This window comes from Drosophila kikkawai, chromosome X (assembly GCF_030179895.1).
Source record: "Drosophila kikkawai strain 14028-0561.14 chromosome X, DkikHiC1v2, whole genome shotgun sequence".
NCBI lineage: Eukaryota > Metazoa > Arthropoda > Insecta > Diptera > Drosophilidae > Drosophila > Drosophila kikkawai.
The window spans coordinates 19866689-19881457 of record NC_091733.1 but is presented as its reverse complement, the minus strand read 5'-3'; the positions used below and the strand labels follow the sequence as shown (position 1 = coordinate 19881457).

The window sequence follows — 14769 nt, the reverse complement described above, 5'->3', positions numbered from 1 at the left end:
GGAGGTCCAGCAGCAGCAGCAGCTGGCTCTCGGGAATGAGCTTTCGTATTTCAGTCGCATATGGCTGTCCGACAATATCGGCATCGCCGGCTTACGAAGAGGCTAATCCCCACGCGTTCTCCTTCTGCTGCTGCTTATCTGTTCGAGGAAAGCTTTGCGTTCGCGGGGCTCGACCGCGCGCGCCTCATTCCCGAACAATCCGGTTAATGGGAAGGAGGCTGAGCAGCTCTCTGTCCCCGCTCCCTGCTCCCAGTCCAGCGAAGTATATATATACAGCAGCAGCACGCCATGGGCTGGCTGACATGGTGTTTGATTCTAAAGCTAATGCTTCTAGTTCTGACCACGGCCAGGGCAGACGATTCCGAATCGGAGCCGTGCGAGTTGGAAGTCTGGGCCTCGGGCAAAGGCAAGTGGTCGGTGGGCCGACCTGGCCAAGTGTTCTGCGCCTGTATAGACAGAAACAGCAGCGAGGTTCACAGATTGAGCCTGTACCAGGGCGGCACCAAGCTGAACACAACCATTGTCAACAACACTGTGCAGTACACAAAGGAGAGTGCCACGGAGTGCGTGCAGAACGAGTACGAGTGCAAGTGGAACACTTTAGTGAGGGGTTCTGTTATTGTCACGGCGATCGCCGCCCTCAATGTGACGGACTTCGCATGCCGCTTCGACGTAAGCGATAAGTTGAACTGTAGCTTCAGTCGATCACAGATCGAACAGCTCAACGAGAATGGCGTTCGCTACCAGCTCCAGCTACCAGCTACCAGCTACGAGCCCAGTGGCAGCACGAGCCAATGCACGACCGCGGACAGGCGGGTAAACTGCATCCTGGAATTGAGAATGGGCCATGCCTCTAAAATGTCGAGCCAAATCTTTAATCTGACCAGGTATAGCAATAATGCTGGAAAGCAGACGCAGCTGATCGAGCTCCCCTTCGACAGCATGTTCGTGCCAAAGTGCCGGCCAAGCGAGGCGGACAAGATAACGAAGGACAACCAGACATGCTTGAGGTGGTACTACCCAGGGGACATGCTCGAGAGGAGCAGTTCCCTCGAGTGGGTGGTGGAGCTAAAACCTCGTCTGGCTCAGATTAAACCACCACCCCTAATACTGACCAGCGGGGAGCAGCCGGATCTGAATAGTCTCACGTTCTGCTTCCCTCATCCGGAGCAGGGCCACCAGGTCTTTGATGTGCGCCTCAGGTGTCACATAAAGGGCAACAACACTATATGGTCGGAAAATTACCCCGAGTTTGAGATCACCACGAATGACACATTGCCCGCCCGCCCGCCGCAGTTCGTGCCCAACGGCTTCACCTACGACGAGGACAAAAACGAGCTAACTGTCTTCTGGCTCCCGCTGGACGAGATTGAATACAATGGACCGAATCTGAAATACGATGTCCGCTGGAAAGGGTAAGCCCAGACTCAAGACGCCACAAATTGATCAGTTTATACTGGAAATAATATATTAAAGCTAGAAGATTCAAAACACCAACATTATTGCCGTTAAATTTAAGTGAATTAATTTAGTGCTTTAAATCGAGCAATTGATTAATGTTCATTGCAAATTATCTATTCGAGCCTCAAGGTCCACAATAACATCAACATTTTGTGGGTGTTTTTGTTGAGGCAAAAACCAAAATTAAAAAGTGGTTATTTTCAATAGAAATTGATCAAATGGTCCATGCAATGTACCATGCCTAAGACAGCAGGGAGAGAATATACTTGTACTTCAACTATAATTCACTATAAACTCTTATAAAAAGTATTTCTCTCATAGCGCTCGCTCTTTTGGATTTAGAAAATAAAGTTTTTTATTTGATTAGTGCTAATAATCTAATTAAAAAGTTTAAGTAATTATCTATCTTTTGGTCGCTGGAACTAATGCTCTCTTCTGTTCCAGCAGCCAGGAGGCTAGCCGCACCTATACCCGCTCCGCCATATTCACAAACTGGGATGACAGCCAGCCGGCCAATGTGACCATGAGAAGTCGGAACATCAAAGGCGCCTCGGTAAACAGCACTTGGCTGTGGGTGCCCGCGTTAAGCAACGTGGCGAAGCGACGGGCTACTCATCTGAGGTACATCCCCGAAGAGAATAGCACCACGATCTCCTGGAAAAAGCCCGAAGACACCGACCTGCTGTCAGGGTACCTCATCTACTGGTGCAATGCCTCCAGAACACTCGGCCAGCTTTGCGACGACCGAGTCTCCATTAAAAACATTTCGTTGGACGATAAGGAGCAGCAGGAGTACAGATTCGACACTTCAATGCCACTGCAAGACATAGCCTTGGAACCCATATACCATGACCATGTCAGTGGCGGCATGAGCGTTAGGCTAGAGGCCGTAGAAAAGAAGGAAAACTATTCCTTTAATTTGCGGATTGTGGAGGGCATCTGTGCCTTGCTGGTGCTGGGAGTGATTGTCATGTCGGCCAAGAAGCTACGCAAAATGAATGATATCAAAGTCGAGATGCCTGAAATGGGCCCCATATTCACGTCTGAGCCAAAGTCCGATTCCAAGCCTTCTCCTCTTTGGGGTGTGCCGATTATAAATTATCCATATTATAATCCCAAAACTACCATCCTAAATTTAGATCTCGTGACGTTCACAGACAAGGGGCAGGAGAGCGAGCCTGAGGAGAAGGAGATGGAGGAATCATTTACGGGGGACGTGGCACAACCCAAACCAGAGTCCTCGGCATATGTATGCATGGATAATGCCATTGGTAAAAATGGCGATATAAGACCACCAAGCAATGGCTATGTCATGGCGCCTCCGCCACAAATAGATGTTAATATCAATGGTTATGTCGTGGCGTCTCCTCCACGTTTGATTCCCAACAACGAAGGGTACATAAATCCACCTCCGCCACGATTAAATCCTGATATCAATGGCTATGTCACGGCGCCTCAGCCACGGTCAGTTCCCAACAACAATGGATATGTCGATTCGCCTCCGCCACGTTTAATACCCAACAGCGATGGATATATCAATCCACCGCCTCCTCATAGCTGAGACCAGAGCCTCGCCTGTTCTCACCTCGTTTCGCCTCGCATCAGTGTAGTATTCCGCGTATTAAGGGAAAATCCAACGTAATCCAAATCCTCACAGTTCAATATTTATCGCAAGTAAGCACATATGTACATATGTACATGTGTGTGTAGTAAAAATCATAACAATTTATAAGGAATTCGTTGTATATACTTACTATACTATAAAAGTACTCAAGTATATTCCACTGTAATCTTGCGTTATTTTAGTCAGAAATCGTTGAAGGGAATTGCAAGCGGTTGGTGATTATTACTGTGGGGATATGGATACACATACATATGTATATAGGTTGCATCTTTATAACTTATTCGTAAAAAGGTAATAATAAAAAATGCTACTTCTTTATATATTTATATTTTTGTTTTTAAATGCTTTTGGTTGGGGCTAAATATACGAATTCTTCACCAAGCAGGTGTCCAATAGGAACCCATAGATGGTTAGTCGTAACCTTCTCCATCATTATTACTGGATTTCAATAGAGCCTGAAGCCAGTCTGGCAATCCGAAATTTAAGTCCCAGATTGAGTAGTTGCGTATTATTAAGAACTGGCTTTCTGCCTGTTGAAGCTTTACAGGATCGGGTCAGGCGGTACCTGCTGATAACTTGGAGGACGTGGTTGTAGACTACTTAAGGCACCAGACAGCGCTCTGAATTATAAGACGCAGAGGATCTCCTTAGATTCCCTGGCCTAACCTCTAAGAAGATAAATGGGCATGTCTTGAAAGCCCTGGATTACCCCTCCAACAATCAGGAACCGATGTTGTGCCAATTGAAGCTATTCAGGAGCGGGTTAAAAGGTCCATACGCAGAACAAAGCCAGTTAGTAACTTGGGGAGGCTAGTTCTAGAGGTATTAAATACCCAAGACCCCAAGTACACGTATGATGAAAAAAGAATAATGTCCCAATATGAAAATAAACAAATAAGCAAAATAAAAGAAAATTAAATTAAAGAAAAAAATCCTTGTCCGGGAAGAAGAAGGTAGAAAGGCATGTCTTCAAAGCCCTGGATTTCCTCCAACAATCAGGAAACGATGTTGTGTCAATTGAAGCTATTCAGGAACGGGTTAAAAAGTCCATTCGAAGAACAAAACCCGTGAACAACTTCGACAATGTCGTTTAAAAAATAATACTATTCTACTATAAACAAAAATTACTAAGTGTAGGAACCTGTACTTCCGAGAGAGCTAATCAAGTTGGCTTTGGATTTACATTTATGTTGGGACTGTCATTATAAAAGCTAAGGCAGTCTTATTCGGCGAGGCAAAGGTGTGAGAATAAAGCGAGAAAACATACGTAATAATTTGTATTATTGGTGCGAAAAACCGGGTTAATACAGAAGCTATTCAGGAGCGGGTTGAAAAGGTCCATACGCAGCACAAAGCCAGTTAGTAACTTGGGAAGGCTAGTTTTAGAGGTATGATGAAAAAAGAATAATGTCCCAATATGAAAATAAACAAATAAGCAAAATAAAAGAAAATTAAATTTAAGAAAAAAATCCTTGTCCGGGAAGAAGAAGGTAGAAAGGCATGTCTTCAAAGCCCTGGATTTCCTCCAACAATCTGGAAACGATGTTGTGTCAATTGAAGCTATTCAGGAACGGGTTAAAAAGTCCATTCGAAGAACAAAACCCGTAAACAACTTCGACAATGTCGTTTAAAAAATAATACTATTCTACTATAAACAAAAATTACTAAGCTAAACAAAAAAAAAACAAATAAAATTAAACGAAATTAAATTAAATTAAAAAAAAAAATCCTGGCTCGCATCTATGCTTGCCCCACTTCTTGCTTGCTCTGACTACTACCAAGAAGTGACCGGCTATGAGCTGTGTGTCGCTTTATATAGGCCAGCTATGTAGGGCCGGAGTCCCTGTCATCCGCCGGCGTTGACGTATGGCTTTGATGTGGCCGTATTTCAAGACTATCGTGTTCCTTCTTTTGATTTCCCGCGCCTTCGTTTAATTTAAATTCATCGTTCCATTTTTCAGTTTTATTTGTATACCCTTGCAGGGTATTATAATTTCAGTCAGAAGTTTGCAACGCAGTGAAGGAGACCTTTCCGACTATAAAGTATATATATTCTTGATCAGCATCAACAGCCGAGTCGATCCAGCCATGTCCATCTGTCCGTACATATATAGTATATAGTATAGTTCTTAATATCTCAGGTGTGTTTGAACTTTTCCATTTCAAAGTATAAACATACATAAGTTTACCAAATATTCCTCGAGAAAATAAAAAGTTTTACATGCCCTTTGAATACTTTGAATGAGTATAAAAGTACCCATATGCAATATCAAACTCGTTTAATTTAGTTAAGCGCTACTTTGTAGATTTAATAAAAAACATTCTTGTACAAACCATAGAATATTACAAATAACCAAAAATTACATAGAGATATGTATGTAAGAACAGAGAAGAGTGTCCCGTGTCTCGTGTCCATGCTGTGTTAACCCAATTACAGTCCCCATACCAGTCCCGGATGGATCAGAGATTGGACGTGGTCGGCTTGCCGCCGTGCCATTTGTACGAGCCGGAGTACTTGAAGTTGTTCTCCTCGCACTTGCGATCGGCCTGCTTGGGCCCCCGGGAGCCGTACTGGTAGGGGATGGGCTGGACGCGCTCGCGCTCGATCTTGTGCAGAATGGGTGTGAAGATGCGCCACGCCTCGCGCAGCTCGTCGGAGCGGACAAAGTGCATCTGAGAGCCGCAAAAGACATCGAGGATGAGCCGCTCGTAGGCGTCCGGCAGGTAGGAGTCCTTGTAGCGGTGCTCGTACGTGAGATCCAGCTCCGTCTCCTCGATGTCGAAGGTGATGCCGGGACTCTTGGTCATCATCTTAAAGTACAGTGCCTCTCCCGGCTGCACGCGAATGACCAGCTCGTTGCGCTTCGTGCTGCCCTCGAAGATGTCGCCGGGCACGTCCTGGTACTGGATGCGCACCTCCGCCTTGCGCTCGTTCAGCGCCTTGCCGCAGCGCAGGATGAAGGGCACGCCCTGCCAGCGCTCGTTGTTAATCTTCAATACGCCGAGGGCGTACGTGGGCGTAGTAGAGCTATTGTCTACGGTAGGGTCTTCCAGGTAACCGGTGCGCGCGTCCTCAGTGGTGCCCTCGGGATTGCCAACATATTGGCCCAACACCATGTCGTCGACAGTAAGGGCCTCGATGCTCTTTAGCACCTTGACCTTCTCGTCACGTATGTCGTCCGGATGGCAGCTGACCGGCTTCTCCATGGCCACTAGCGACAGGATCTGGAGCAGATGGTTCTGCATCACGTCGCGGATGATGCCGAACTCGTCGAAGTAGCCACCGCGGCCCTGGGTGCCGAACGGCTCCTTGAATGTGATCAGCACCGAGGCAATATTCTCTCGGTTCCACGTCGAGCTGAGGATCTTGTTGCCAAAGCGAATGGTCATCAGATTCTGCACCATCTCCTTGCCCAGGTAGTGATCGATGCGGTACAGTTGCTCCTCCTGGAACAACCCGGCCAGATGGTCGCTCAGCGCCTGTGACGAGGCGTCGTCGCGTCCAAAGGGTTTCTCGACGATCACCCGGTTCCAGCCGCTGTAAACACAAGGTTTCCGAAATTCAATTTCGCTTGGATGCTATGTGAGTTGAGCGGAAGACTACTCACTAGACGGACATGCAGATCTGCTTGATGTTGACTGTCACCTCCTCGAAAACGCTCGGCGGCAAGGCCAGGTAGAAGATGCGGTTCGCCTTGTTCTTGTTCTCCATCAGCTCCAGCTGCTGGTTCAGCAGCTCGAACCCAGTTCGCCCATCGTAGCTACCGTCCACGTACTCATTGAGGGCCCAGAATTCCTCGTACTTGGCCTGCTCGTGGGGCTGCACCTGTGTGGAGCGTAAGTGAAAGTGACATCTGTGGACTGTGTGGACACCGGTCGCACAACTCACCTTCATGTACTGCAGGCAGGCTGCCTTTAGGCTGGCGACCGAGAGCTTGGAGCGCGCATAGCCGCAGAATTTGGTGGGCTTGGGAAGCAGGTCATCGCGGTAGAGCCACCACAGGGTCGGGTAGATCTTCTTCTTGGCCAAATCACCGGACGCCCCAAAGATCACGAACGTGTGCGGTATCTTGCCATCGAAATGGGTGCCCTCGCAGACCATGGTCGGGGACTTGAGTGACTTGATGATGAGATCCAGGGCGGTGTGGTCTAAGGATGACGCATGTGAGGAGAACAAGATTATGACACCGACAAAGCATAGAAGGATCTAGATTCTTTCTCAAAAGGTTGATAGCCAAAATTTGTCCAAAGTCATTGTTTTTTTTCAGATTTTAAGGTTTATTCCAATCGCTGATAATCAGAATTAACACTATTATTCGATAAATCATAGATATATCCTAGATATAAAATATTTACTCGCTCCGTTTTAGGGAATTCATCAATTTCATCGCCAATATAAATATATCTGAAAAACAGAAAGCCCATTTGCATAGCTGTTTATAAGTTGGGGCTTCCACCTTTAACTATTTTAGACTTTTGGAACCACTTCCTCATGTAAAAACTTGACCTTGAAAGGCTTGAGGAGTATAATCTTTCAAAAGCATGGAACTCGAATGTATTATGTTTTGTAACCCTATTATTTTCGATTATTTACTCCATGGGGAAGCTCCCACAGTAGTCGCGGAGGACCAGCTAGAGAGCTGCGGAGGACTCACCTGCAGTGAGTGTGCACGGAGTGGCTGGAGGAAAGTGATTGGCCACCAGCCTTGCGGTGACCTTATTTATGAATGGATTGGAGCTGGTGATAAGAACTCGATAACGCCCGGGGGATCGATTGTCTAATCACGATGACTGGCCACCCAAAACCGCTACTTCACTCTGCCAGAGGTCACCTGGTCGGTCACCAGTTTGGTTGATTGGTTGGCCGCTGGAAGATCTGGTGGCGGAACAGATCGGGTGCGGAAGCCAGTTAGTGGAACAGCTGGACAGGTGTACGAGCGAGTATCTTTCGATGCGGTTGCACAAAGCGAATAAACTGCTGCGCTGTGCTTGACTTTGAAAAGTTGTAAGCGGCGGTGGCGCGGTCAACGACGACGTCGGCGTTGGCGTCGTCGGCACAAAGTGCAAATTGTCAGACGAGAGTGTAATGTAAATTGTGTTATGGGTGTCGTATATCCGAGATCTGGCGAGCCCAGTCAGTCAGTGATCAAGTCGCAGCATCAGCAGCTCGTCCCCATCGAGCGGCGATCTCAACATTTAGCTGGAATTAACCTTTAGGTACCGAAAGTGTCTTAAGGCACCTATTACATTAATCACAATTCCAGTGAATACATTTTCTACTTTTAAATATTTTTAAACAGTTAAGAATAGATGCTTCATTATTTTATTGAATTTCTTCCATTGTGGAAAGTGGCACTAGAGGGTTAAAATATTCTCAGTTGGATCTTGGAAAAATGCTACTTAAACTAGGATCGAAGATTAGATTGGAGTTGTATCACGCAATAAAAACCATTCTAAGTTACAGTCATTCAAGGTGCCAGCACTTAATTCCTAACTCTATTAACTCGACACTATTGTTTACTTTTTAGACCCTGGATATATCCAACCGATCTTCCAAGTATACGATTTTGTGTAATACAACATGTTTACAGTTGTTTCGGGTTTCTCATTTGCGATAATCATAAGCTCAGTCTGTAACTGAGCTCATTCGGTATAAATAAACCTATGACTAATGGCAAATTTATTGATTGGAAGCTCAATCTGAAGAGTAACTTTTTACGTATTTCGAAGAAAATCTTGTTTATGTTTTGTATACCTTATGGACAAACTTTATTGTACATTTCCATGCCGGAATCAACTGTCTTTGTTTATTATTATCAGTCATCTATGCCAATGAATGGATGTGTCACCTGATGTATGTATGCCTAAGCTGCGTATTTAATTATGAGATGAACTAGGAAAAGGATAGGTTAAGTTTCAGAAACTTGGTTATTATCCTTGAACTTCCTTGAACACAAAACAAACAGAGATTGTGGATGGAACTTAATAACTCTTTAATGGTTATGGTTTTTAGGGGACATTTGGTCAAGCTCGGTAAAAGTCTTCAATGTCATATTGTATGTGAAATATGTTTTACTAGGAATTTTGTTCCTATCGGGAAAGAATATTCCCATATTTCAAACTCATATTGGGGAATATACGCAAATATTCAAATTCCAGGTAATGCATACTTTTCGGCCGCTTGTGACTCCAGTCGCGATGGGGGGGGAAATGACCGGGCTTGGGGATGGCTACACGGAGGAGATACCGCGATGGTGAATCACACAACCACCGCCAGTAATTATAATCTCGGCCGAATCGCATTTGACATTGACACAGACGGCGGCACGGGGGCAAGGAGACGATGGAGGTGACGGAGGGGGCCAGAGAACAAGGTAATGTGGACATGAAATGATGTCTGAATAAATTAAAATCGAGCGGGTTTTGAGATTTGGAAAGGCTTTTGGGTAGCTAGCCTCCCGCTGGTACTGGTACAGGCACAGGCACAGCAGCGCACTCGCATGGCACGGCACGCATGTGTGCCAATTATTTACGTGTAGAATGTGCGCGGCGCGCTCCCAATGTCATTACCGTGGAGAGTGGAGGTGGAGAATGGAGAGTGGAGAGCGGACAACACGAAAGGTTATTGCCAGGCTCTAATCTTGGCCACTGAGTGGTTGTTATTGTTGGCCCACAGCCAATGGCAACAACAACCACACGTCATCGGTAGATAATTGGGGAGTGAGAGCGGGAAGATTGAGCGTTTTGTGATAAGACGCTGTCGTCCGTTACTTTTTGTAGGTGACCCCCTAGCTGAAGAACACATTTTGAAGGGCGCCGCCGCCGCGCGCTCGCAGTCACAGTCACAGTCACTGTCCACAATCTCCCACCTGACGGCGGCACAGTGATCGGAGAGAGTATCCGCTCACCGGAACACTTACCTTCCTTTTTCGTTGTCATCGTGTCCCGCGATCCCGTTGGCTTTGTCGAACGAAGAGGAAGAAAGCACACACAAAGAAACAAGAAAAAAAAAAGGCGTAGATATTGTTTTTTTTTTTACAAACAACCCTGTCGTTTGTGAATCTGATGTTTGATTTGATTTCACTTGGCAAACGTTGTTGTTAGCTTAACGTTAAGCAATCCGGCTCTTGCAGCTATGTAATTACGACGGTCAGCGGATGGAGCTTGAGTTGGAGTTGCGGAGCCCTCGAAAGCACAGTAATGGAGCCCAGCACGATCGTTCCCTGACTGCGCCAGGCCGAGCGCGCAAAGCGTGCATGAAGCGGCAGCGGCACTGCCAATGGCAACAACAAGAAACGACGCTTTGTAAGCGACGGCGCTGATCGGGGCCAGGAGCGGATTCAAGCTCCAGCCGGCCCGCGATTTATCAGCGTTTTCAAGTACCATGTAAACATTGATTGGGCCGACAAGTGAACACTCCTAATAAACATAATACCATCACCATTTGATATTGATTGGATAAACAATTTACTTGCCATTTCAGCAGAATATTTAATTATTAGAAAAAGAAATTTATGGCCCGTTCAGACGTCCAGGATAAACAACAGTTTTTTTTTTTCTTTTTTATAATAATTTATTACATATACGATGTTGTTTTGTTTTACTTTGTTTTGTTGTTAGTTAGCTCCGCTGCAGCCTTCGGCCATTGTTTGTAACGTACAGCCTAAGCACAGCCCGCAGCGGTCTTCGGTTGTCCAAACAATTTGTTAAACTATTAAAGATAAAAAAGCTACGCCCCACCCCCGAGATGGCGCCCACCCCCCGATTGTGATTCCGATCCGTCCCTGGCTCCGCCTGTTGCCTGTTCTCCGTTGTGCACTCATTCACACACACGACGCACACGCACACACTCGCGCAACGTAAACACAGTCTCTCTGTATGTGTGACGCCGCCTTCTCCGCATGCGTTTGATGCCTGGTTTTTTGTTTCTGCGAGTGTTTCGGCCAGCAGGTGCGGTGCGTGGGCAGGGGACCGGAGGGAGCCAGATCGGCGCCAGCGTTGCCAGCTGGGTGAAATGGAAGTGGGAGTGGGAATGGAACTACCGACTAACATTTACCAAGTGTGGGGGAGACGAGACGGGGAACAGGACGCCGCACAAACTGCTGGGACTACAAGAATTACGGACATGCACACATATACCTATTCCAAATATGTAAGAGAGCAGCGGAGCCGGAGCCGGAGCCGTTAAGCCCTCCGACGCCGCGTTGTAATTGTTGTCACTTGTCGTATTTATGCATATGTAATTAATGGGTCAGGCGAACAGGTGTGGATCATGCATACGAGTGTCGTTTGTGTGTGTGTGTGTGTGTGTGTGTGTTGTGTTCTGTTCTGTTGCCTGCTTCAATGGCCCTCTCTATTTACAGTTTTACTAATTCCTATGCGGCTCCATCCGGAAGCCACCGCCCGCCCAACGCCCGCTACCCGACAACCAAGACCCCAGGAACGGATGAGTCAGAGTTGGGAACCGTACTGTTAGCGGATGTCGGTCGTCAGTAGAAAAGCACGGAGTGCAGGATCACACGGTTGCGGCGCTCCTCAAACTCCTGGATCATCTCGTCGATGTCGTTGTCCAGATCTGTGGACTTGGCCAACTGTAAAGGAAAGAAAGAACAAGTGAGCCGGTATCTCGATTTGGCTCGTAGTGAACCTCCTACCAAGTTGATCATGTCTGTGATGAGAAAGGCGCCCATTAGGGCATCCTCGGCGTTGTCCACCACGTCAACGTTGAGAACGTGCACCGGGCGGTTGTCCACCGACTCCATTGACTCCATGTGCAGCACCACCAGGTCGTACACGCGCTCCTCCACAGTGACAATGATGTCGAACTGCTCTTTGGTGTCTTGAAAGCGTTCCGGGCACTTTTTGATACGCCGGTTGCGGTCCAGCATGTGCAGCAGCCCGTTCTGCGTATAGCTGTGGGAGCAAAGGATGAAAAGATGCAGCATGAATGGAGGCCAGGGCTCGGGCCGGTCTGCGGTGCACTTACAACTCCTTGTCCTTCGTCTCCAGGTCGCGGTAGATGTCCTCGTAGCTGGTGCCGAACTCGTAAACATTCGGCTTGTCGAAGGCCATGCCCGGCAGCTTGACGCGTTCGCCGGTGCCGTAGGAGCGCACGTTGAAGCCCTTCTTGGCCAGGAAGTTGTGCGCCTCCATGGAGCGGTTCATGTTCGAGGAACACACCACGGCCACGGACAATTTGCTTGGATCAGTCATTCTCTTTGGCAGTATATAATATAATTCACGGGAAGTCTGGTACTTTTGGTCGCTCGGACCAAAAACTCTGGCAGCACCGGTGTGTTGCCAGACTTTTCGGTCTGAGCCACCAAAAGTACCAGATCGTCGTGTTTTATCGATATATTTTGAAATATATTTTATACTTAATTGTTGGTCACACTAATCTCAATTCTGTAAACGTGTAAAACTTTGATTTGACATTTGAGATTTGTACATTTTTGTTATTTTTTATCTTAAAATAATAAAACTATAAAAGAAAATTAATGTTATTTAAAAAAAGATTAAAAACTTAAACAAAGAATTATGTTTGAGGGCTTTAAAGAACATATATGATTGAAATAAAAAAATATTACAAATAATCGCTATAAAAGTTTTATAAATTTGATATTTTTCTTAAAAATTATATATCATCGATACGATATTCTAATATTTGCACAACCCTTTGACGATTCACAAGATTTTGGAACACCAAAGATTAATATGTGACCGACTCCCCCCAATGAGAAGTTTTGTATCCGCGGCTGCCCCCACCCACCCCCAAAAATCGTATATTTAAATTAAAAGTATTGATATTAATCTTTTTTAATATTTTTTTATTTTCAATGTTTCATCTCTTGTTACTTTTTTTCGTCTGCTGTTTTGTCTTTTATTTTGTCCTCGTCATTTTTTTTTTTTTTTTTTTTTTTTTTTGAATTAATTTATTAATTAAATCTTTATGTTTACTTATTGATTTAGTATCTTCCACTTTCTCATCCACGCATTTTACTCTCCGCTTCTCGCGCTCACAGCGCTTTTCTTCTGAGTTTCCTTTGCCACTTCTTATACTGAGGGAGGATGGGTGGGTGGGTGGTGTTTTGGTTGAAGGAAAGGATGCAATGTCCTTTTGGGGGACTGGGAAGGTGTTTCTCGGAGAACGGAACGGTGGCATTATCCATCTTCATCCCTCTCATTTACGCTCGTCTGCAGTGGCGCTTGCAAATATTTTTAATATCCTTCACTTTAAATAATTTTTTAGCATAACTATTAAATAATTTGTTTTGTATATATATATATATATATATACATATATATATATATATATATATATATATATATATATATACATATGTGAACATATATAATATATATGTATATTCAGTTTTTCTCGTTTTTTTTTCTTTCAATTTAAATGTTATAATTATTATCGTAATTATTATTTAATAAAATACTCAACAAATAATGTAATGGGTTTTCCTTTTCGCTTTTCTCATGTGTTTTCCCCCTTTTCGTTTTAGTTCGTCTGCTGCTGCTGCTGCGATCCCTCTCCTTTGATGCTGTCTTTAATTTTTTCTTACTTTTCTCAGTATTTATATTTTGATTCGTTTAGTACTATTTAAACACTTAGTAGGTATTATTTTGTTTACCTTTATATGCATATGTGAAGCATATGCTTCTTGTTTGTGGACACTTTTCTTTCCTTTCAAAAGAACAAAAAAAATGGATAAATAAATAAAGTAATAGAACCGAATTATATATCACATCAAATCGAGTTAAATGGAAGCGAAAAAAAAACGCAGACACAACATAGGCAAATTAAAACATCTCATGGGTTTTTTTTTTATCAAACATTTCGCTTGTTTATTTTGTTTATTTTGTTTCTCTTGTTTGTTGGTTGTTGTTGTTGTTGGTTTCTTTTGTGGGCTGTGGATCGAACCGAAACCGTTAAGTGATAATAAAAAGTAATGATAATGATAATCATAATCATATAATAATAATAATAATAGTCGTTTTAAATATGTATAGATATATATAATATAATTTATAATTTAAAAATGTGCATTTTACATAATCATATTATATAATATATTCGCTCATACTCCTTCATACCATTCCGTCCATTCCTCATTATATCCACTCTCTTTCACTTTTTTTAAAATCAACACACTCGCGCGCGTTCATCCAAGTTATCGATGAAGTTGCGTCGATAACACACACACTTACATATATACATATACATATATATCCATATAAAATTACATATATATATATATATACATATATGTATATATATATATTGATATACCATTATGGTATCGGCTTAAATAAACGAACAAAATTATCATTATTCTCATCTCACTATAAAACACACAAAAAGAAAAAAAAAAAAAAAAAACTTACAAACTGATTGGCTAAAATTAAAGGAAAGTACGTACATATACAAATTTGCATATAAATCTGAAATGGTTTTTCTGGTTCTTCTTTTGCATTTTTATCTTGGTTTTGTTTTCTTGTTTAATTTTAATTGTATTTTAGGCATAAATTATTTATATAAATATTTACAATTTTCTTTGCTACTTGTTAGGGAGTTGTTTTTGTTTTGTTTTTGTTTTTTTTTCGGTTTGTTTTGCTGCCACTTTCTACCATCACTCTTCCTCTTTTCTTCTGGCTTTGCTTGCCATCATTTTCTGTGG

The 14769-nt window shown here is 43.9% G+C and overlaps 3 protein-coding genes across 4 annotated transcripts; 1 reads left to right on the top strand and 2 right to left on the bottom strand.

The window, feature by feature from the left end:
• The first annotated feature begins 80 nt into the window (after window positions 1-80).
• et (eye transformer) lies at window positions 81-3411 on the top strand. Its single transcript, XM_017178575.3, has 2 exons — window positions 81-1415; window positions 1909-3411. The coding sequence occupies exons 1-2, from the start codon at window positions 289-291 to the stop codon at window positions 3020-3022; spliced, it is 2241 nt and encodes a 746-aa protein (XP_017034064.1). The 5' UTR covers window positions 81-288; the 3' UTR covers window positions 3023-3411.
• Window positions 3412-5358: 1947 nt separating this feature from the next.
• Window positions 5359-10329, bottom strand: Zw (glucose-6-phosphate 1-dehydrogenase Zw). Of its 2 annotated transcripts, none has more exons than XM_017178506.3 (4): window positions 10006-10329; window positions 6975-7234; window positions 6694-6911; window positions 5359-6623 (listed from the first exon to the last, which is right to left on the bottom strand). In XM_017178506.3, the coding sequence occupies exons 1-4, from the start codon at window positions 10022-10024 to the stop codon at window positions 5546-5548; spliced, it is 1575 nt and encodes a 524-aa protein (XP_017033995.1). In that variant the 5' UTR covers window positions 10025-10329; the 3' UTR covers window positions 5359-5545. The 2 variants fall into 2 exon arrangements, with proteins under 2 accessions (XP_017033995.1, XP_017033997.1); XM_017178508.3 differs by lacking the exon at window positions 10006-10329 and adding an exon at window positions 7741-8055.
• A 347-nt stretch (window positions 10330-10676) lies between these two features.
• On the bottom strand, window positions 10677-12376 carry Ssu72 (Ssu72 CTD phosphatase). Its single transcript, XM_017178509.3, has 3 exons — window positions 12072-12376; window positions 11740-11998; window positions 10677-11676 (listed from the first exon to the last, which is right to left on the bottom strand). Exons 1-3 carry the CDS (start codon window positions 12296-12298, stop codon window positions 11575-11577), a joined length of 588 nt encoding a protein of 195 aa, XP_017033998.1. The 5' UTR covers window positions 12299-12376; the 3' UTR covers window positions 10677-11574.
• Between the last annotated feature and the right edge of the window lie 2393 nt (window positions 12377-14769).

Excerpts from the sequence above, each read along its gene's own strand:
- Ssu72 (XM_017178509.3), bottom strand. The coding sequence starts at position 12,298 with ATGACTGATCCAAGCAAATTGTCCGTGGCCGTGGTGTGTTCCTCGAAC. Across the intron at positions 11,999-12,071 it reads GAGACGAAGGACAAGGAGTT|CTATACGCAGAACGGGCTGC; the intron begins GTAAGTGCACCG and ends TTGCTCCCACAG. Across the intron at positions 11,677-11,739 it reads TCACAGACATGATCAACTTG|TTGGCCAAGTCCACAGATCT; the intron begins GTAGGAGGTTCA and ends TTTCCTTTACAG.
- et (XM_017178575.3), top strand. The coding sequence starts at position 289 with ATGGGCTGGCTGACATGGTGTTTGATTCTAAAGCTAATGCTTCTAGTT. Across the intron at positions 1,416-1,908 it reads TACGATGTCCGCTGGAAAGG|CCAGGAGGCTAGCCGCACCT; the intron begins GTAAGCCCAGAC and ends CTGTTCCAGCAG.
- Zw (XM_017178506.3), bottom strand. Across the intron at positions 6,912-6,974 it reads CCTGCCTGCAGTACATGAAG|GTGCAGCCCCACGAGCAGGC; the intron begins GTGAGTTGTGCG and ends CGCTCCACACAG. Across the intron at positions 6,624-6,693 it reads CAGATCTGCATGTCCGTCTA|CGGCTGGAACCGGGTGATCG; the intron begins GTGAGTAGTCTT and ends TTGTGTTTACAG.